Below are 23,872 nucleotides of genomic sequence, written 5' to 3'. Positions count from 1 at the left end.
CCTACAATTAAGAATTGTTGACTTGCATTAAGCTGGAAAGGAGAAATGAATTCCCAAGTTTATCAAGACGTTTTGCAGGAGAACTTAAGGCCATCTGTCCACCAGCTGAAGCTCAACAGAAGGTGAGTGTTGCAACAGGACAACAACCCAAAGCATAGGAGTAAATAAACAGAATGGCTTAAACAGAAGAAAATACGCCTTCTGGAGTGGCCCAGTCAGAGTCCTGACCTCAACCCGATTGAGATGCTGTGGCATGACCTTAAGAAAGCGATTCACACCAGACATCCCAAGAATATTGCTGAACTGAAACAGTTCTGTAAAGAAGAATGGTGAAGAATTACTCCTGACCATTGTGCACGTCTGATCTGCAACTACAGGAAACGTTTGGTTGAAGTTATTGCTGCCAAAGGAGGTTCAACCAGTTATTAAATCCAAGGGTTCACATGCTTTTTCCACCTGTACTGTGAATGTTTACATGGTGTGTTCAATAAAAACATGGTAATATTTAATTCTTTGTGTTATTAACCTCACCCACTGGGTTCACTGTCAGATTGCAGATCCAATAGTATTGACTAAAGATGCCAGTCCATTGGGGGGGGGGGGGGGGCTCATGTCCAGAACAGAGTTCTTCAAGGCCCTTGGGTAGGATTGACATGTGCTGCTTCTTAAAACGTAAAAGAACTGATGGTGGTGCCGAGAGCATCGCAGGAGATTTTGCCCTTGCTCCAGGATAGTCATCTAAATGGTCTTATCAGACAATGATTCCGTAGTAGCTTACCTGAAACACATGGGGGGGAGGGGGACCAAATCCTTGGAGATACAACAGGTAGTGGCTCAGATTTTTTTCCTTGCTAGAGGGAAGAGTCCTGTCCTTATCGGCCCTTCATATTAAAAAGGGGTAGACAACCAGGAGGCAGATTCGTCACAGACTGGACCAAAGAGAGTGGTCTCTAAATTCGGGGGTTTTCTCCCGGCTAGCTCAGCTTTGAGGGGAGCCGTCTGTGGATCTTTTTACCACAAGAGTGAACAGGAAAGTGGAACGTTTTTTTCTTCCCCTTTTTCTGGGGGGATTTTGCTCGGGGGTGGATGCTTTTCTACAACCGTGGGACAGGGGTCTGCTCTATGCCATCCCTCCTCTTCAGTTGATCTCCAGAGTCCTCAGGAAGATAAGGGAGGACAGAGATGCGGTGATCATAGTAGCGCCGTTTGGCCCCGTTGTGCTTGGTTCACATGGCTGAGACTTCTTTCGGTCAGGGAGCCTTGGCGATACCAGAAATTCCGGACCTTCTAAGCCAGGGTCCAGTCATTCATCCTTCACTTGACGGCCTGGTCGATATTAGTATATAGGGGGTTGTCTGAGGCCGTTATTTCTATCTTGTTAAAAAGTAGGAAACCAGTAACCACCAGGATCTATGCTAGAACATCTGCAGCTTTTTTTTTTTGCCTGCCTGGGAATTGATCCTGTTCTGCATTGTAGTCTTTCTATTCCCAAAATGTTGCTTTTTCTTCAGGGAGGGTAGGAAAAGGGTCCATCTCTTAGCACCCTTAAGGTCCATATTGCAGCATTGAGAGTACTGTTTGACACTAGGTTAGCATTCCACCCTCTTGTCTTGTAGTTTTGTAAGGCTGCAGCAAGGAATATCCCTGCTGGAATCTACCCCCTGGTATTGGACTCTGGTTTTACAGAGCCTAGTGAAAGAACCCTTTGAGCAGATTTGAGAATCCTCTATCAGCATGTTGACGCTACAGTGTGTGTTCTTAGTAGCCATTACTTCGGCCAGGAGGATAGGCGAAATTCAGGCCTTGTCCATCAACCCTCCTTATACCTCTATTCAGGAAAACAGGATTGTCCTTAGGCCGGACCCAGCCTTACTTCCCAAGGTAGTGTCCAGTTTCCATAGAACTCAGGAGGTAGTGCTTCCATCTTTTTGCCCCAATCCCAGTTGTCAGAAAGAATTGGAGTTCAGCTATTTGGATGTCAGGAGGTGTGTTTTAGCCTACCTAGATGCTACTAAGGAATGGAGGAAGTCAGGGTCCCTATTAGTTCAATATTTTGGCCCTAATGAAGAGAAGCCCGCTAGTAAAAGTTCCCTAGCCAAGTGAATTAAACAGGCCATCTGTCTAGCTTATGTCTTCCTACAGAAGCCAGTACCGACGAGTTGGGCTCCGCACTCCACAAGAGCGGTACCCACCTCCTGGGCGGAAAGAGCAAACATATCAATTCAGAATATTTGCAAAGCGGCCACCTGGTCTTCTGCCCTTACCTTTTAGAAACATTATAGGCTGGACCTTTCCTATGTTTCTGACCTTTCTTTTAGTCGCAAGGTTCTACAAGCTGTTATCCCACCCTAAGTTTCTATCTCTGGGATCTTTCCTGGCGCTGTCATAGGAAGAGGAGAAAAAAAAAGGATTATAACTCTTACCGGTAATTTGATTTTCCTGAGTCCATGACAGTATCCTTATTTTTCGTGGAGTTCGTGTTTGGTCTTTGTTATGGTGCACAGGGTGTGCAAAGAAAAAAAAAAAAAATTATAAATAAAAAAAAAAAATATTAGAAAAAGGAAAAGAGAGTTCAATGAATTAAACGTGTGGATTCAGATGGATCAGAATCATGGATTCCAGGGGTGCTCTTGTTTGTCTCTGAAAACCACTGAGGGATGGTGAGGCCCCTCCTTCTTAAATATCTGTGGGTTCCTGTCCTGGGCGGAGGACCCTCTCTTCTGGTGCGGTCATAGGGTGAATACCATTATGAAAGGGCTCATTAGTACAGCAGGACCAGGGAGCAGTAAATGCAGTGCTCCCCGTGCAGGCTCTGTACTCTGTTTCATGTTTTTTTCCAGCAGGTTCCACACACTGTGCTGTAATCTGCGCACAGTGAGAGGACGCTGGTGCACTCTGTGGCCTCACGCTATGCAACTTCAGGTCGGAACGAGAGAGGATAGTTAATTTTTTTTCATCTGATATGAGGTCTGATTAACATGAGGGTCTTATTAACATTGGGGATCTGAGCTGAGGTCCAATTGTGGATCTTATGAACATTGGGGGTAGGAGCTGAGGTCTGATTAACAATGCGGGTCTGATCTGAGGTATAATGAAAAATATTTTTTTCCTCTAAAACCTAGGTGCGTCTTATGAGCAGGTATGTGTTATATGGCGAGAAATTTAAAAAAAAAAAAAAAAAAATTATAATATATATATACACACACATACATACACACTCTCGTATACTATCCATCATAATGTTGGAAGCATTAAAACCGATCATAACAAATATAAGCACAAACTGCTTCTTCTCTTACCTCACCATTGTCCACTATAGCCATGGAGCTCATCTGACCACAAGCAATACCCACAATAATTTTATTCTGTAGACAGCTAGTTACTCTTCGAGGAATTGGTTGATTTGCCGTGGAGCCTGATCCAACTTGCCCAGAATTATTATATCCCCAAGCATACACCTTTTGTAATACAGATAAATGTTTTAGTAATCGAACATAGAGATATTCACATATATTTAGTTACTATACAAAGCAACTGGACATCTATTGTGTAGCTTAAAAATGTGAAATCAAAATTAGTTAAATTATTATGCCACATATGCCTGAACATCAAAGAGGACACCCCCTTTTTACAGTATGGAGAAAACAACACCAACATCATGAGCTGACTTTCCTCCATGATCAGAACCTTTTAAGACTGTTGGGATATTTTTGCATATACTACATATAAGCTACACTATATCTGAGTTACCGTATACGGTAGTTTATACCACAATTAATTTTGTACAAAATTCCTAAACAAAAACAAAACACACCATTCACATGCACATTTTAGCAACAGTACATTTAAATGGGCCTAAATCCACAGATTAAGGGTCCATTCACACGTCCTGTTTTTTTTCATCCTGAAAAACGGTCCGTTTTTTGCGGATCCGTTGTTCCTGAAAATGTTTCCGTATGTCATCCGTATGTCATCCGTTTTTTGCGGATCCGCAAAAAACGGGAGCATGTATACATTTCAATAATCAAATAAAGTTGTTTGGATTTCTTTGAGAAAAAAAAAAAAAAAAAAAAAATTGTTATGTGTTTCCAGGAACGGAATCCGCAAAAAACGGATGACATACGGAATGACATCCGAATGTCATCCGTTTTTTGCGGATCCATTGACTTTGTATTGTACCAGGATCCGATTTTTCAGGACAAGAATAGGACATGTTTTATATTTAAACGGACATGCGGAACGGAACAACGGAAACGGACAGCACACATTGTGCTGTCCGATTTTTTCCAGGACCCATTGAAAATGAATGGGTCCAGATCTGGTCCTGATCTGTTCCTGAAAAAACGGAACAGATCAGGAAAGAAAAAACGGACGTGTGAATGGACCCTAAACATGCCCAAACAAATGCCTTTATTTGATCAGAATGCTGGGTACTGTAGAAATAAATTCCTGGCTTGGAAACATTCTTACCTCTCCATCAGATGTGGACACCATGGAGTGATGTGAACCGCAGGCCACACTCACAACTTTCTTGTTTATTAAGGTGGTGGACACTTGAGATGGAATTAAAGATTGATTAGTAGATCCATTGCCCAACTGGCTGTAGGCATTATGACCCCAGCTATAGACTTCACCATCTGTAAATACAAAAAAAACGCTTGACGCATTATCTAAAGTACAAAACCTTAAAGGGTCACTAAACTTTGAAAAAACTATCGATAGCAACATAGTAAAGGTTTTCATCAGCAGATGCCTAGAACGAGGAGTGAGAAGTCCTCTAATATCGTGCTCACCCTCTTTGCTGCACGGGCTCATAGACTTTCTACTGAGCCTGTCTCCTGCTGCATGGAGAGAGAGGACATCATGTGAGCTCTCCTCATTCTAGTAATCGGTGGGGATCAGCACTCAGCCCCGCATCGATGAAAACCTTTGATACGTCGCTATAACATATCAAAGGTTTTTTCATAGTTCAATTACACTTTAACGGCTATTATGCGCCACATGACTTCTACTGATTGTGGGCTTTGAAGTAAAGGCTTCATTTTAAATATCAACATAACATATTCATGTACACGTCTATATATACACACACGTGTATAAGAACAATGCACAGTGATTAGTAGGCATAACATAATGGTGATTTGAAATGACGTTACACCTGACATGCAGAAAAAGATCATTCTCCCAGAATGCAGTGCAAAACAAAAGTTTTCATTGATCCAGATTCACACCGAAATATCTGCTGCAATAAAAGACACAATATAAGCGATTGGACTTTTATAGGGAGTTGGTTACCTCTAAAATTGGCTTTTTGGGGGTGACAGACTCCAAAACCTTCACCCACTTACAGTGTAAACAGTCTTCAGTGGATTAGATTCTAGGCACTCTGCAGATTTACAAACCCCCAATAAGCCCTATATGTTGTGGAAATGATGTGGATTTTTATAGCAGATTTCTTGCTCTGAAAATAATGAAATCCACAGCTATTTCAGAATGTCACATGCGCATTTTATTGCAGGCTTTGGTGCAGATTTGAATGCTGGTTCCCCAGCAGAAGTTTGGCGCTGTGTGTGAACCTTGCCTTACAGCATCTCATCTGATTCCAGTAGCAACAAGCAAAAAAAAAAAAAAAAAAAAAAAAAAAAAAAAAAAAAAAAAAAAAAAAAAGGAATATGAAGATATGTATAAGTTTAAGTTTTTTTATTAGCATTATTTCTAGATTTTATTCCTACCTGAGGTAACAATCACGACGTGAGGGCCACTTCCACAGCTCAGACCAACTATCCTCTTCCCTGAGAGAACATTAAGACACCTAGGTTCAATGATACTCAGTGCATCTCCTGTTCCCAAACAGCCACTGCTGTTTGTACCCATCACAAAAACCTGTAAAATAAATGTTTAAAAAGTTGGAAGAGTTTATACTCGCTGGAAAAAAATAAAATAAAAAAAACATATGTGAAAAACTCAGCAGAACCAATGGCAGCTTACAGTGCAAAGCCCTGGCTGTACGCTGATGAGGTCCAGCAGACTGAAACAGGTCTGTCCACAGATGATTTTCTTTTGGTTTGCAGATAATGTTCTCAAGCTCACCATACACAAATATATTGAATGTACAGCCCTCCAAGGTACACTACAAAGTAGGTGCACAACTCACACCCAATGTGATAATTCCAGTAGCAGAATGATGCAGGCAGCACTGTGGCCTCCAACCTTCTATAACTAAGCTGGCCATACATATGAGAGATCAGTGATCAGTACAAATACTTTTTCCATATGTCTGTCATCAACAAGCAACAGAAAATGTCGATCTGTTGAGGTTGGGTATAAATAGGAGATTCCAAGAGGGAATGGCGGAAGGGATACTTATAATTAGTAAAATATGATAGGAGCACCAAAACATACAAACAATACTCAGACACAGACTCCCCATTAAAAGGAAATTTGCTCAAGGTAAAACGGAACGTCCTTACCAGTTCAGACGTACCCCAAGCACGACAAACAAGGCAAAAATTAAAGTTAGAAGTGGCCTGTCACATACGACGGTGGTGTGGCTGGGTATCTTCATGCATAGATAGGACCGGGAACAGCCATCCCTGAATAACCCTAGATGTTGGGAAGGGGTGACCCTGCCTATTTACACAGAGCACCTGCCCCCGAAAAGGGTGACCCTGTCCAGATACCTAGCCCTAGGGAAGGGGGTATTATGCCCTACAGGATATTCCCGACGTGTCACGTTTCAACTAAAGTATCATCAGGGGAGGTAATCCAATTAGAGAAAGCAATAATTGCTTACCGCTAATTGTTTTTCTAGAAAAAAAAATTTTGTAGGGTTGCAACATGGAGCACCCCTCATACTTTTTTCAAGCATTATAGGCTAAATCTTAATGAGGACGCGGCCTTTGGGAGGAAGGTTCTTCGGGCTGTGGTCCCTCCTTAAAATATGATTTATATTTTATTCTCGCATTGGTGCCGTCATGGGGGAGGGGAAAACAATAATTGCTTACCGGTAATTGTTTTTCTCGATATATATATGAAAGGCCAGTTTACAGGAAAGGGTCTCCAAGGATAAATCCTGTAACGGCTCAAAAGGATGCTGGGAAAGGGCCGTAAGGACTGCATTAAGGTCCCACGGAGGAGTAAGGGGCTGCAACGATGGATGAGCTCTGGAGGCAGCATTCAAAAATCTCTTCACCTAGGGGTGATTGGCTAACATGTAGTAAAAAAAAAAAATAACTCAGCGCTGCCACCTGGACTTTCAAGGTGGAAGCCTTAAGCCTCCTTTCCAAGCCCGCTTGTAGAAAATCTAGAATCCTAGGTATTTCAAGCTTCTTAAGGGGATCAGGAGTAAAACCCAAGAAGGTTAAAAAGAAAAAAAAAAAAAAAGACTTTCAGGTATTTATTGGCCGTGGATTCTTTCCTGCTCTTAAGTAGGGTGGACACCACTTTGACAGGCCCCTATCTAGCCAGATGTTCCTCTCAACTTCCATGCCGTGAACTTTAGAGTATCCGGGTCGGGATGGAATACGGGAACCCTGAAAGAGAAGATCCACCCTTGGTGGCAGAGGAAGGCTAACCTCTGGAGAGCTGAAAACCAAGCCCTCTTGGGCCAATATGGAGCTACTAGGACTATGGATGCTCTTTCCCGTGCTACCTTGTTATCACCTGCGGGATGAGACAAAAGGGAGGGAAGGCATAGCCATCCTCCTGGCTCCAATCCTGAGCATCCACTGCCGTCGGGTAGTCTACATGGTTGAGAGAAAAGAAAAATATCTCTGTTTTCCTGTTGGAACGAGACGCGAAAAGGTCTATCGAGGGAACCCCAAATACCTGGACTATCTGAGAAAAGGACTTGTGGTTCAGACACCACTTCCCCTGTCTTAAATCTACCCGGCTCAGAAAGTCTGCTATGGAATTGTCTTTCCCTTTCAGGCGAACTGCTGAAAGAAAGGCTTCTGTCTTCCGCTACCCTGAAAATATCTTGGCAGAGGAGGAGGAGAGACGGGACTCTTGTGCCCCCCTGACGATTTATGTAAGAAACCGTGGTAGAATTGTCTGAGTAAAGGAGAAACTTTTGGTTTCTTAGATGGGGCAGAGTTCTGCATAGGGCCATCTGAACTGCCTTCAACTCCTTGAAATTGGAAGACTTCTGGTTGTTAGATCCCATCTGCCCTGCCAACATCTGTTGTCTGAATGTACGCCCCATCCCCAGGGACTGGCGTCTGTTATTATAATGGTCTGTGTCTGATAAACCAACGGGTTCCCTATCGACAGATGATCTGGGGACATCCACCATATGAGAGACGCTCTTGAGGACAGATGGAAATTCTGATCTAGTGATTCCTGAGACCCGTCCCATTTGTACAAAATGTCTTTCTGCAGCTCTCGAGAACATAATTGTGCATAGGGAACTGTTGGAATGGCCAACGTCATTCGACCTAGAACTGCCATAGCCTCCCTGAAAGAACAGGTAGGATAGGAAGAGATCCCTCATCACCTCTATTGTCTTGGCCACTTTGTCTGGAGGAAGGAAGCTTCTCTGAAGTCTGGAGTTTAACTGTATTCCCAAAAATACACAGCTCTGAGAGGGGGTTAGACATGACTTTTTCCAGTTTATTTTCCACCCCAGACCTTGTAGAGTGTCACATACAAATAAAATGTCTTTACCGAGTTGTTCTTCTGAATGGGAAAGAATCAGAAAGTCGTCCAAATATGGTACTAGACAGATGTTGTTCACTCTCAGAAATGCAGCGACCTCTACCACGATCTTGGTAAAGACCCTTAGGGCTTGAGAAACTTCAAAGGGGAGAGCACTGTATTGGAGGTGCCACCATTCCCCTTCTAACCTCCTATATAATTCTGTCCCAATCAATCCCCCTCACTGGTGGGCTCACCTTATCTATGGCCATGAAGGATACTTGTGAATGGCCATTGTGAAAATGTTTTGCCACAGGGGTGTCCTTATTTTTGGCAATATCGTTAAGGTGCTTACCCCACCTTCCTACGAAATTCCTGGATCGGCTTGCCAATGTATTCTTTGCCGCATTGGCAGGTAAGGCGATATATCACACCCCGTGTTTTACAGTTGATGTAATGACGTATGGTATATTCTTTACCAGTGATTTTACTTGTGAAGGTTTTACCAGTACGGATATGTCCACAGGCTATGCAGCCACTACATCTGTAACAACAGTGATTACGGTTGCAAAGTCAGGAGCTTCCCAGAGGTGTTGGTGGGGTGTACTGACTGTGTACAAGCCCATCACATAGGCTCCTACCTCGACGGTCAGGGTGTATTTCCAAAAGCTAGAGTACAAGAAGACTGAGCACAGTACTGGCACCCTCTGGTTTGCAGGAAAAACTGTATAACCCTCAGACCAAGATGGTGCGGGATACTTGAGTAGGGAGCCTCCACGTCGATGCTTGCCAGCAAGCTGCCAGCCTCGACGAGGACACCCAACCACTTCAATAAGTCAGTTGTGTCCCTAGTATAAGATGGAAGAGCCGACAAATGGAGCTAGGATTTGATCAATGTATAGGCCCAGATTTTGGCACAGGTTACCCACCCCTGAGACAATGGGGCAACCCTTAAGGGGTGACACCCTTTTTTTATTTTGGGCAAGCAATAAAAGGTTGACATGCGTGGAAATGCTGGCCACAAGAATTGGTATTCATCAGATGTAATGAGATTCTGCTGCTTGGCATCATCCAGAATAATCTTAAGCTCACGCTTAAAATCCTCACTCAGAACACGGTGCCCTCACTACGTTCAGTTTAGTTTTCCAGATTAAAAAGTAAATGAACGTCTGACAGAATATGTAATGGGATGCCCAATTCCTGGCACTGTCTCTTCTCCTAGGGCCTAAAGTGCTTGTGCCACCAAAGTTTGCGCACAAACAAGGGTAGGTCCTTAACGGCGTAGGACCTGTCAAAGTTCAGTGTAGGCACAAAGGAGAGACCCAGTTCAAGAACCTTGATCTCAGCACTACTCAAGGGTCGGGAAGATAAATTGACCACCTGTGGTATCTGACAGACCACTCCAAACTTGAATTTTGCCTGGTTTGTCGTGCTTAGGGCACGTCTGAACTGGTAAGGACATTCCGTTTTACCTTGAGCAAATTTCCTTTTAATGGGGAGTCTGTGTCTATGAGTATTGTTTGTATGTTTTGGTGCTCCTATTTTATTTTACTAATTATAAGTAAAGGTTAAGTTTTAGCTCCCTTCTGCCATTCCCTCTTGGGATCTCATAATTATAGTCTTGACTCCGGTAGCATAATTGCTATTGATTTTCAGTATAGTTTAGTCGGTTGGGTGTTTCCATTTTTTATTTTTTTTTGCAAAGTATTGATTTTGGATCAATAAACATCTAGCAGGAATAATAGAGGTATGGCCCAACATAGAGTCATAAAAATAGATGCTCTAGAATAGATATTACGTGAGGAATTCAAGTACGGTGGTTACTGAAACAAACATGGAGAGGTGACACGTCCACTTGAAAGGTTATAGGCTGGAATCACACATGCAGTTTTTAGTGACATTTTTCTAAACAATTATCAAACCAAATATAGGAGTGGATCTAATAAGAAGGAAATGTATGAAGGACTCCCCAATAAATCTCCTCTTTTTTATGTTAACTCAAAAAACTCACAAATGCCACAAAAAATACATGTGTAATTCCAGCCATAGTTTTTTAGTTTTTTTTCTCATTGTTCCCTTACTACATTTAGCATGTGAATGGCTAAAAATTTATCTAAAAGGTGTTATCTGAGATGTACAGCCATCCCGTGCTGCCACCATTTCCGGGATCACATACCGTACATTGGGCACATAATATCAGCCTGGGATTACAACACAAGTCTGATTCGCTCACCAAAGCACTTGCAAGAGATTCATTCATATGCTGCGGGTACTAATCCCAGGCTGGTATCCAATGCCCAGTGTATGGCACATGATCCTGGAAGTGGCTGCAGCACGGGATTGTGGCACATCTCGGATAAGCCCTTTAAGGGCTCATTCAGACGAATGTATGGCCACTGTACCCATGTCGCGGTCGGCAATACACGGGCACCGGTCGTGTGAACTCTGTGCTGTGGACCCACTGACTTGAATGGCTCAGCGATCAGCAAGACACGGCATAAGATAGGACATGTCCTATCTTTTGCACTCTGGAGGCATGGACCGAAAGCCCGTGGTAGGGCTTCCGATCCGTGCCTCTGTAATACAAAAGATAGGACATGTCCTATATTCTGCCGCAGCTTGCGGATCGTTGACCCATTGGAGTCAATGGGTCCACATCGCAGTTCACACGGTCGGTGCCCGTGTATTTTGCGGACCCGCTGTTTGCGGTCCACAACACGGGCATGGCAGCCATACGTTTGTCTGAATGAGCCCTAAGGCTGATAGGCAAAAATACAGTTAGACAACTGACTGCGTTTCTGGCACCTAAGCTGAATATAGCAGCCTACTTTAAATAGCTGTCTGCTGAACAAGTATTTAGTCGACTACTATCCCTCCTGAACCCCCGATTTAAAAGGGAGAGGGTAGTAAGTTGCTGGGGGACACCTCGCACAGTGGCCTATCTCCTTGAGAGGAAAAGGAATAGACATGTTGAAAATTGCCTGATTCTTCTTTCCCCTGACATCTGCCATCCAAAGGGAGTTGGATGGTAATCCACTGAAGACTTGGGAAGACAGATTTTGGGACACTTATCAACGTGTTTATGCCACAATAGTGGCATAAAAAAGTCCCAAATCATGGCGCATGCAATATTTGCACTTCTCCCTTTAAAATCTACCTTTTATTAAATATGCTTTAAAAAAAATAAATGAAAAACCTCTCAAAATATATTATTTTAAATCATAGATCTATACGAGTGTATTACTGTACTGCGGCGGAGGCACAAAGTGCACAGCGTCATAGTAACCAATGACGTTGTGCGCTCCTGCACCAAGCAGGATGCCAGTCAGTTATCTCACAGACAGTGTTCCACGGACGTGTGAATGAAGCCTTACTCACGGTTTGCTGTCACAGGATATCATGAGATGGTGGGATTATTGGTATCTTTTGATATTCTCTTTAAATCCAAATGTTATTAGGAATAACATGTATACCCCTGTTCCATCCCTAAACCTCTCACTGCCTAGAGGCATAGCATCCGCCCCGAAAGGAGTGACCCCACCTCTCGGTGGCTAAACCCTTTCAATCCCTGCCTTTACCCTACAAAACTGAATGTTATTCCCCCCAAAAAAAAAAAAAAAACACAGGTAGAGAAAAATGTACAGCCCCAAGAGAAACATGTAGTCTCATTCTAATGGATCTCAAGGGACACACAAAAAATAGCAGTATCCCCAGCGCTGCATTAGTATATGGTAGTATAGTATATGGAAGTCAGTCCGATAGGGATCCAATGATTCAATTCTTCGGCCTGATGTCTCCTCCAGACGAAATCCCTGAAGTTGAGAAATAGACCCTAGATGTGGGTTCCATATATGCGGCGTCTAAAGGCTGATCAAACTTAGCGCCTAATAAAGGGAACAAACCTCTAGACTCCTAGGAAAAGTAAACCGTGAGTAAAAAAGGACATCCTATGTCCCTTCTCTTGATACACCTGTGTATAATATAGACCCTATATCTGATTCACCTGCCTATTACCCAGACCCTATGTGAATGGTATATTATATGACTGTCTATGATTTAAAATAACATATTTTGAGAGTTTTTATTTTTTTATGCATATTTAATAAAAGGTAGATTTTTGATAAGTGTCTAGTTTTCGCTAAACTCCTGATGAATATCTTACATGTGTTGTAATGCCATATTTGCACAATAATTAGCTACTTTTCAAGCTTCTCTGCACTTTTCTGAAATGTCGATGAAAGGGTCGGGGCTTAGCGGGAGGGGGCAGGGCTTTGTACGGTGTAGCCTTCAGTTTCTGCCGCACAGCAGTGCAGAGATGCGCTTGATTTATTAAGAGGCGCATCTCACGCCAGTGCAGGGAGATCAAGACTGGCGGATGGATAAGCCGGGCTTGATAATTATCCCTCAATGTGTTTGAAAACATTAAAGATGCAATTTGGATGAGTACTAAGGGAAACATAAGCTTTTCTTGTCTGCACTAGTTTATGTGTTTACAAAGTCAAGTATAACTGCTATGAGTAGGAATTTACCATGTAGCACGCTTAACAAGTCCCACTTACTACCCCGAGCTGTCAGACTGTGCAGTAACACATGTCAGTGCAGGACTAATATCTAATCAGACATGAAGAGTATCACTAAATATCATAAATAAGGAAACATTAAAAATGCCATTACACCAGTAATTATGAGCAGAAAGAACTGTAAACAGGACCCGTGTACTTTTAGCACTCCGGTCAGTACTGTCCACCTTACCTCATCATTTTTTGTGATATATAATACTTCATTTCCAGAACCAAACACACAAGCCTTTCGGATAAATTTCAGATCTTCTTGAGGGCAAAGTGCAAATATCGGCCATTTTCCAACATCTACCATTGTCAGTGTACATACGGTCTGAGTTCGGACCACACAATCTGAAAAAATGAAAACATGTAGATTGCTTTGGTTTACGGTGTAGCTATCATTTTATAAAACATGTCCTAGTGACAAGCAAGAGGTTTTCATTGGTAGGGGTCTGTGTGTGATCGCTAAGCATCATCTGAGCTTATAGGGGGTCACTTATCAAAACTGGACAGCAGTTCCCATGGCCCGTTACGTGACCTGTGCCGTCGGCTGAGTTTTCTACCTGGTTTTCATTGAAGGTCACATATATAGCAGCAGCTCAATAAGACACATTGATAGCACCAGTCATCACAACCTCAGGCTCCTAGAAGAAAAAAAATAAAGAAATAAATGTCAAATTTCCATTGATAGTTTTTTTTTTCTATAATTAATGTTGCAATATTTATTGGAATTAATCTTGGTAATTTGGTCTTCTGTAATAGAGCCTCCAATCAAGCACCTGTCAGGACTAACGCAGTCTTAGGGCTCATTCACACGGCAGTTGATCGGCCGCTCCGTGCATTGGGGACCGCAATTTGAAGTCCCCAATGCACGGGCAACATCCATGCATATTCTGCAGACAGATCCAGAACCATTTATCTTAAATGGGTCTGTGATCCACCCGTACTGCAAAAAAAAGTTGAGCATGCACTACTTTTTTTGCTTTGCAGAGGCACGGACAGAAACAAGTGAATGGGTCCACAACCGTGATGAGGGGTGCACACGGCCGGTGCCCACATATTGCAGACCTGCTGTCCCTAAACAGATTAGGGAAGTAGCACTATACTCCATATGCTGGTACTGGTATACAGTCATGGCCGTAATATTTTGGCACCTCAGAAAATGAAGTATTTCTCACAAACAAGTATTGCAGTAACACATGTTTTGCTATACACATGTTTATTCCCTTTGTGTGTATTGGAACAAAACCAAAAAAGGGAGGATAAAAAAGCAAATTGGACATAATGTCACACAAAACTCCAAAAATGGGCTGGACAAATTATTGGCACCCTTTCAAAATTGTGGATAAATAAGATTGTTTCAAGCATGCGATGCTCCTTTAAACTCTCCTGGGGCAAGTAACAGGGGTGGGCAATATAATAAAAAATTAAAATTAAAATAAAAATTTCACACATGAAAGCAGATAAAAAGGAGAGAAATTCACTTAGGTCTCTTTTAGACGGGCGTTGCGGGAAAAGGTGCGGGTGCGTTGCGGGAACATGCGCAATTTTTCCGCGCGAGTGCAAAACATTGTAATGTGTTTTGCACTCGCGTGAGAAAAATCTGCATGTTTGGTACCCAAACCCAAACTTCTTCCCAGAAGTTCAGGCTTGGGATCGGTGTTCTTGTAGATTGTATTATTTTCCCTTATAACATGGTTATAAGGGAAAATAATAGCATTCTGAATACAGAATGCATAGTACAATAGGGCTGGAGGGGTTAAAAAAATAATAATAATAATAATTAACTCACCTTAATCCACTTGATCGCGCAGCCCGGCTTCTCTTCTGTCCGTCTTCCTTTGCTGTGTGCAGGAACAGATCATGGTGATGGATCATGTAATGGACCATGTGATGACCGGAGTGAAGTCATCACAGGTCCTGTTCCTGCACACAGCACAGAAGACAGACAGAAGAGATGCCGGCTGCGCGATCAAGTGGATTAAGGTGAGTTAAATTATTCTTTTTTTTTTTTTTTAACTCCTCCAGCGCTATTTTACTATGCATTCTGTATTCAAAATGCTATTATTTTCCCTTGTAACCATGTTATAAGGGAAAATAATAATGATCGGGTCTCCATACCGATCTTCTCCTAGCAACCGGGCGTGAAAAATCGCACCGCATCCGCACTTGCTTGCGGATGCTTGTGATTTTCAAGCAACCCATTTCATTTCTATGGGGCCTGCGTTACGTGAAAAACGCACAAAATAGAGCATGCTGCGATTTTCACGCAACGCACAAGTGATGCGTGAACAGCCCCATAGAAATGTATGGGTCGGGATTCAGTGCGGGTGCAATGCGTTCAACTCACGCATCGCATCCGCGTGGAATACTCGCCCGTGTGAAAGGGGCCTTAGTCTTTGCATTGTGTGTCTGTGTGCGCCACACTAAGCATGGATAACAGAAAGGAAAAGAGAACTGTCTCAGGGCTTGAGAAACTAAATGTGGAAAAATATCAACTATCTCAAGGTTACAAGTCCATCTCCAGAGATCTAGATTTGCCTTTGTCCACAGTGCGCAACATTATCAAGAAGTTCACAACCCATGGCACTGTTGCTAATCTCCATGGATGTGGACGGAAGAGAAAAATTTATGAAAGGTGTCAATGCAGGATAGTCCGGATGGTGGATAAGCAGCCCCAAACAAGTTCCAAAGATATTCAAGCTGTCCTGCAGGCTCAGGGATCATCAGTGTCAGCGCGAACTATCTGTCGACATTTAAATTAAATGAAACACTATGGCAGGAGACCCAGGAGGACCCCACTGCTGACACAGAAACATAAAAAAGCAAGACTACGTTTTGCAAAAATGAACTTGAGTAAGCCAAAATCCTCCTGGGAAAACGTCTTGCGGACAGATGAGACCAAGATAGAGCTTTTTGGTAAAGCCCATCATTCTACTGTTTACCGAAAACGGAATGAGGCCTACACAGAAAAGAACACAGTACCTACAGTAAAATATGATGAAGGTTCATTGATGTTTAGGGGTTGTTTTTCTGCCTCCGGCACTGGGTGCCTTGAACGTGTGCAAGGCATCATGAAATCTGAGGATTACCAACGGATTTTGGGTCGCACTGTAGAGCCCAGTGTCAGAAAGCTGGGTTTGCGTCCGAGATCTTGGGTCTTCCAGCAGGACAATGATCCCAAACATACGTAAAAAAAAGCACCCAGAAATTGATGGCAAAGCGCTGGAGAGTTCTGAAGTGGCCAGCAAGGAGTCCAGATCTAAATCCTATTGAACACCTGGGGAGAGATCTTAAAATTGCTGTTGGAAACCTTGGTTTGCCAAGAAAATGTTTAGGTTTGCAGATATGATTGATTATAGGACGCTGCAATTACTGTCATTAGATGAACTTCGAAGTTCTAGATCACTTACGGAAGTCACTAGGTATCAATACTTGCAAATCCAACATTTGTTTACTACGTTGTTCCACTCAAGACAAGTATCTATCCCCACGTCTTTTGAGAAGATGTGTAAGCTCTCAGAGTCTACTAAGGGTCTTATATCCGAAATATATGTGCTTCTCTCCTCCCCGGCCTCTCTTGCATCAATCCGTCATTCGTATATGTCTAAATGGGAGTCCCTCCTGCACCGTTCCATTTCAGTAGAGGATTGGAGGATAATCTGGCAGAGGGCTGCGATGACATCTACTTGTGCCATTTATAGAGAGAACACTTATAAAATAATGATGTTCTGGTATCACACTCCACAGTTGTTACATAAGTTTAACCCTGACATTTCGGATTGCTGTTGGAGATGCAACACGGAGGAGGGTTCACACATTCACATCTTCTGGGAATGCCAGATTCTAGCCCCATTCTGGACTATGGTACAGGAAATCCTGTATAGTCTGTTTGAGGTGAGGTTCCCCTTAGATCCTTATATATATCTGCTGAATATCCCACACATACCTCTGAAGAAACACCTATTAAAGTTAATGTTATACGTCTTGACTGCAGCTAGGCGCTTGTTAGCAAGATTTTGGAAAAGGACGGATTGCCCAACACGAACTGACCTCATACATAGTGTATTGGAAGTTAGACGCTTCGAGCACATGTCGGCTACACTGCTTGCCTCGGTAGATAAATTTGACCAAGTCTGGAAGCAATGGGACATGGTGTTTGATGTCTCAACTGACTGAGCTTTCACCTTACTCCCTTCATCCTAATCCTAATGTGTCTTGTCTTGTCATTCCCCACTGTACGTCTATATCTTTATTACATTACATTTTGTATAACTTTGCATAGTTAATGCGAATACAGTCGCTTTGTTACTATAATAGCCTATAGGCACTTCTTATAGTACATACTCATTCATGACTATGGTATATGTATTTTTTCAGTCTTATTCAATGTAAAGGTATGTCATTTTTCTACTTAATTACCATTGATTCTTTTTCTGTACCATAAGTAATGTACTCTGAAGTCATGTTCTTTCATGTGTACGTGTTTATTTTTGGAAAAAATGTCAATAAAAAGACAATTGATAAAAAAAAAAAAAATTGCTGTTGGAAAAAGGCGCCCTTCCAATAAGAGACCTGGAGCCGTTTGCTAAGGAAGAGTGGTCCAAAATTCAGTGTGAGAGGTGTCAGAAGCTTATTGATGGTTATCGGAAGCGACTGAGGTCAGTTATTTTTTCCAAAAGGTGTGCAACCAAATATTACGTTGAGAGGGCTAATAGTTTTGTCCAGCCCATTTTTGGAGTTTAGTGTAACATTATGTCCAATTTTCCTTTTTTTTGGTTTTGTTCCGATACACACAAAAGGTAATAAACATGTGTATAGCAAAACATGTGTTACTGCAATACAAACAAACATCCAGAATGGTATGTATTATATGTGGATTTTACATGGAAATGGGTGAAACCTGTGTTTAAGAACTTTTTTAAAATAGATGGGTTATCCTCAGCACCCCTGACGATCAGATGTTTGAAGGCGCACTACTTCCCCTTCATTGTTTACCAGGCACAGCTTTGTACATCTGTTGGCAGCTTTGTACCCATGACACTGGCCAACCTGTTACATGTGCACTTGGCAGCTGAAGACATCTGTGTTGGTCCCATGTTCAGATGTGCCTGAATTGTGGAGAAAACTAATATTTTAATATATGCAAATGAGCCTCTAGGAGCAACGGGGGACACTGCCGTTAGACCTAGAGGCTCTGCTCTCTGCAACTGCTGCTCCCTCTGCACTTTAAGGGCTCATGCCCACGAATGTAAGCAATCAGTGCCCGTGCTGCGGACCGCAATGCACGGGCACGACCGTGGGGCAGCCGCATGCGGATTGCGGACCCATTCACTTGAACGGGGTCTGCAATCTGCATCATACGGTCCGCACCACAAAAAAGTAGTACATGCACTACTTTTTAGCGGAACGGAACCCCACGGAAGTACTCCGTAGTGCTTCCGTTCCGCGGTTCCATTCCACACCGCATCCCTGGATTTGCAGACCTATTCAAGTGAATGGGTCTGCATCCGTGATGCGGAATGCACGCGGCCGGTGCCCCGTGTATTGCGGACCCGCCGTATGCAACAGTCATGGGCATGAGCCCTAATTGACAGGACAAGGCAGTGAAAACATCATCACACCTGGCCCTGCCAATCGAAGTGCAGAGGGCGCAGCAGTTGCAGAGAGAGCAGAGCCTCTAGGATTAACGGTAATGCCCCTGTTGCTCTAAGTTGCTCATTTGCATATATTAAAACATCATTTTTCTCAGCAATACGGACACATATGAACATGGGACCAACACATAAGCCTTCAGCTGCCAAGTGCACATGGAACAGGTCAGCCAGTGTCATAGGTACAAATCTGCTGACAGATGCCCTTAAAGAACCAGATGACCCCTTTACACGTTACTTTCTGTTCTAATACAAATGAATATGAAGGGTGGAAGAACCAGTATTGCAAGTACAAAAAAATAAAAATTGAAAACAAGTTTTCGGCTGGGGCCCCCCTTTGGTTGCACGGCAGCCTGTATAATATATCACATTGCTGTGACCCTTGTGCAACCTAAATGTTTCTCCAAGGAAGAAAATTCTCAGGCGGCAGAATTTGTCATTGTCGCATCTTGTCTACAAATTTGGAACCCACGAGGACACAGAAACCTGCGACTTTGCTGCCACTGCTGTCTGTGGGCATCAGGAGAGACTTCAGGTCCTGTCTTATGAACTGTCCCCCCTGATTTACTCGGCCTGGGCCTCCGGTATTGTACATCTGCCTTGATTCAAGAGGTTTTCTACAGATAAACAATATTTAAGCACATTTCCTCTGTCACAGGATATCCTACATGCAGCATCTTCAGACAGACTACCTTCCTGAAACGTGTGAGCCTACACACAGGAAGACGTCCAAGAGGAGAGTGATTTCTTAAGTTCAAAGATCTGCTCACAAATAGCATCAGGCAGGCGATGTTACTGACACCAGACTGAAAGTACAGCCGAACGGCTGCTGCGGTTACATGTATGAGATGCGTTTTGTTTTGCTGTGGCGTTCACTCCCTCCATTGGTTGAGGTCTCGTCCACTTTGCTGCTTCTGTACAACGCTGCAGATTTGCCGCATGAAAATCAAATCCATTGCATGTCAGTCATGTGTGGACACAGCCCTATTCTGCTTTATAGCGAAAATGAAAGTGCTCATACACACTGGTGTAGTTAAAGGGGTTTCCCAAAATACATTTATCCCCTATCCACAGATGTGGGTGCGATAGCTGTGAACCCTGCTGATCACAAAAATGTGGTTCCCCCATTTGTATAAAGCGGTGGTAGCATGTTTGCCGCGGCTCCATTCACCTGTGTGACTGCTGAGGATAGCTGGCTGCAGCGCTCTGTCAGTGCGGACGGTCAACCACCGCTCCATTCAACTAACTGCTACTTGCCACAGTCTTGCATTTGGGAGGAGCAAGGCACATAGGACCCCTGTTATAGCGATCGGTGGGGTCCCAGCAGTTCGACCCCTACTGATCTAGAAGTTTTCCCATATCCAGTGGATAGCCAATAAATTGTGATTACCAGAATACCCCTGTAAATATCTTTTTTTTTTCTGGGGTCCTAAACATAAACAAATCATGGCTTCAATATGTCCTCAGGGTGGTACAGAACAGTAATATAAACCTATAAAAGTCTATGGGACCCTACATGTCAGGGATGCCCAACCTGCAGCCCTCCGGCTGTTGCAAAACTACAACTCCCAACATGCCCTGATAGCTGTGCTGGGAGATGTAGTTTTGAAACAGCTGGAGGGCCGCAGGTTGGGCATCCCTGATCTAGATCCATAGTACATGTTCATCTGCATGAAGTCCTATGGCCATGTTCACACAGCAAAATCCACAACAGAAAAATCTGATCAATAGCAGAATGAAAAGAGAGTCGTTTGGTTGTGGTTTTAGGCCCCATTCACACTGTGGCTTTCGCAAAGGCAAAATCCAATGTGCATTAACAATTTCGACACCGCGGACCTGCTCGCGGTTTAGCATTGAATGGAGGTAAACTGTGAAGGATACCCGCCACAGCACCCAGGGGCGCCCCTCAACATGTCCTTTCTTGGCGCAGCTGCCCCTCTGAACGGACAGCAGAAAGGCCTCCCGCTAAGAACAGTGGACGGTGGGCTCTCGGCAGGGTTTCTGGCGCTGAATCTGGCGTCAAAATTTGATGTGTGAACAGGACCTTCTATTACCAGCTTTCTTTATGACAGTTTTTGAGCGCTTTCTATTGACTTTTACAGAAAAACACCATCAAATCTGCGTCATCTCCCAAGCGTTTTTTCAAGTCAGGTGCTGGAAAAAAAAAAACACCACCATGTGTACAAGGTGTGCACGCAATAGAGTTTTTGTTTTTTACATTGAAGTCAGCAGGGACCTGCTGCTCGCTTTTTTTATGTGGATTACACAGCAGATAATGGCACTTTTCTGCAGCTGAATCAGGGGCAGGTATGTCCAATGTGAACACTGCCCAACTCTCCTGTACCGCCTGCATGCTGACCTCACAACTGCCTAGAAGAGTGAGGAGAACGCCGTGCAGGAGGTGGAGCCAGGTGCTGGTCACGTGCTGCCCCTAGCACAGGTGTACACACAGCGCCCAGGCTCCACCAATAACACCGAGCAAGTGACAATAACGCGCCTGCCCCGTGCAGTGCGCATGAACAATGCGCTACCGCTCCCTCAGGACACGAAGCTAACAGCGGACTCACACACGCCTCGCACCTGGGGGTCTCTGGTCAGCCACGCCGGGGTCCTACAGCAGCGGTTACTATGACAATCCCGGCAGGTCGCACTCCAGCCGGTCAGCTGCGACGCAGTCAGATGCTAGCTCCGCCCCCACTTCTGGAACGTCAACACAGGCAGAGCGCGCAGCCGCTGTTAGTGACGTCACTTTCGTTTCGTCGGCCGCGTATTAGAATGTGAAAGGGGCGGGGCTCTCGCTATTCAGCGATCTTGTGCTAAGAACTGGGGTGAGCGGTGGCCGCTAGAGGCGCTGTGTGTACAGAGTCAGCGGCCTGTCAGATTGCCAAACCAAAAAAGAAAGATCATGGACTATACCTCTAAATTATATAATAATCTTTATTTAATCAAAATATATGACTCTATTACAATCAATAGGAAAGAAAGGCGCAGTGGAAATTAATACAGAAAAGGTTACACGAGGCAGATTAATCAGATAAAAAACTCCATGTCATAGTAGCTGGGTATCAGCTGACGCAACTGATTTATCTACTAAATACTACAAGGTTTAGGCGCGTTGGATAAATGCATTAGAATCTCCTGATTTCCTTTCTCTACTGTCTGTATAAAGCATTACTAAGTCTGCTGAAAACACCACAGCGTGACTTTCCATATGTTAGTGACTCACAATGTGCTCGATCCACCTTCCTTTACCTTTCTCCTTTCCTCTTTCCCCTCCCCCCCTTTTCTTTTTCTTTCTTTTTCCCCTTTTATTTTTTATTTATTTATTTTTATTTTCTCTTTCCTCTTCTCTTTCTTTCTCCTCTATTTTTCTTTATAATCTAAGGACCTGATGTCAAACGGGTTTATGCAGTGGTGTATCTTGGTTTTGTGCTGCCCTAGGCAAGACTAAACTCAGGCACCCCCCCTAATATAAATTTGACCCACCCCTTCCTGTCACAGCCAAACCCCTTCCTATGTAAACCCCACCCCTTCCTCTTTAGGCTCCACTCTTTCCTGTTTTGCATAACAATATTAAGAAATTTATCGCGATAACGATATATATCGCAATAAATACCCGTTTAAAAGAAAAAACACAAGGGGACGTTATACTGTATGGGGCAGCCTCAACGAGACATTATACTGTATGGGGGCAGCCTCAACAAGACGTTATACTGTATGGGGGCAGCCTCAACGAGACGTTATACTGTATGGGGGCAGCCTCAACGAGACGTTATACTGTATGGGGGCAGCCTCAACGAGACGTTATACTGTATGGGGGAAGCCTCAACGAGACGTTATACTGTATGGGGGCAGCCTCAATGAGACGTTATACTGTATGGGGGCAGCCTCAACGAGACGTTATACTGTATGGGGGAAGCCTCAATGAGACGTTATACTGTATGGGGGCAGCCTCAACGAGACGTTATACTGTATGGGGGAAGCCCCAACGAGACGTTATACTGTATGGGGGCAGCCTCAACGAGACGTTATACTGTATGGGGGCAGCCTCAACGAGACGTTATACTGTATGGGGGCAGCCTCAACGAGACGATATACTGTATGGGGGGCGGGGGCAGCCACAAGGAGACATTATACATACTGTATGGGGGGCAGACATAAGGAGACGTTATACTGTATGGGGGGCGGGGACTGGGGCAGCCACAAGGAGACACTAAACTGTATGGGGGCTGCCACAAGCAAATAGTGCACTCTGCACTGTGTCATAAATAAATGTGGTATGTGTGTCAGACTGTCTATGGTGGCCCTGGCCTCTCCTTGAGGCTGCCTCATACAGTCTGTATGGGGCAGCCTCAAGGAGAGGCCAGGGCCACCATAGACAGTCTGACATCATACCACCTTTATTTATGAGTCTCACTCTCACTGTGCACGTGCACTATTTGCTTTTTAACTCTCTCGTCTCACTCACTCCTGTTGGCTCCTCTGCCTGGACCTGGTCCCTCCTCGCAGGGTAGGCCAGGAGTCAGGCAAAGTGGCCAACTCTGTTCTATGATGGACGGACAATGTTGGTGTGTGAGGAGGGAGCCAGTCTGGACAGACTTTTCCCGGCTGGCTATGGCTGCTGCTTGTGTTGTGAATATTCTGACCCACTGCGCAGTAGGAGCCGGGATTTTCTGCTACCTCCGGCTCCTACTGCGCTTGCGCCGAGCCGTCTTCTTCGCGCATACGCAGCGGGCCGGAATATTCTGCTACGGGGAAATCCTCTGCGCCTGCGCCGACAAACCCCCAGCAGAGCCAATCAGGAGCTGAGGGGAGAGACGCACCTCCCACGTCACTACTAGAAGTGACGTGGGTAGCAAGGCCGGGTAGGTGAAAATTCCGGAAACACCTGGGGTCGGGAGGAGGAGGGAGGAGGAAGTAAGTCACTCCTTCACTATGCAGCGCCGGCGATGCTGCCGCTCGCAGCGGCATAGTGAAGGATCGGAAAGCATCGGACAAAGCAAGGGGAAAAAAAATTGGCGT

The 23,872-nt window shown here is 44.1% G+C and overlaps 1 protein-coding gene across 2 annotated transcripts in view; it reads right to left on the bottom strand.

Moving 5' to 3' along the window:
* The window catches only part of RCBTB2 (RCC1 and BTB domain containing protein 2), a 99,103-nt gene extending 77,524 nt beyond the window's left edge, over positions 1 to 21,579 (bottom strand). For both annotated transcript variants that reach the window (XM_044285973.1, XM_044285975.1), the window contains exons 1-6: positions 21,431 to 21,579; positions 13,760 to 13,840; positions 13,387 to 13,547; positions 5,733 to 5,883; positions 4,471 to 4,637; positions 3,300 to 3,458 (exon numbers count right to left, since the gene is read on the bottom strand). In XM_044285973.1, the coding sequence (XP_044141908.1) occupies positions 3,300 to 3,458; positions 4,471 to 4,637; positions 5,733 to 5,883; positions 13,387 to 13,509 (600 nt within the window). In that variant the 5' untranslated portion in view covers positions 13,510 to 13,547; positions 13,760 to 13,840; positions 21,431 to 21,579. The remainder of the gene's footprint in view (positions 1 to 3,299; positions 3,459 to 4,470; positions 4,638 to 5,732; positions 5,884 to 13,386; positions 13,548 to 13,759; positions 13,841 to 21,430) is intronic.
* Between the last annotated feature and the right edge of the window lie 2,293 nt (positions 21,580 to 23,872).

The sequence above is a fragment of the Bufo gargarizans genome, chromosome 3 (assembly GCF_014858855.1).
Source record: "Bufo gargarizans isolate SCDJY-AF-19 chromosome 3, ASM1485885v1, whole genome shotgun sequence".
NCBI lineage: Eukaryota > Metazoa > Chordata > Amphibia > Anura > Bufonidae > Bufo > Bufo gargarizans.
Note: the sequence above shows the minus strand (reverse complement) of the source record. Positions and strands in the feature narration are given on the sequence as shown.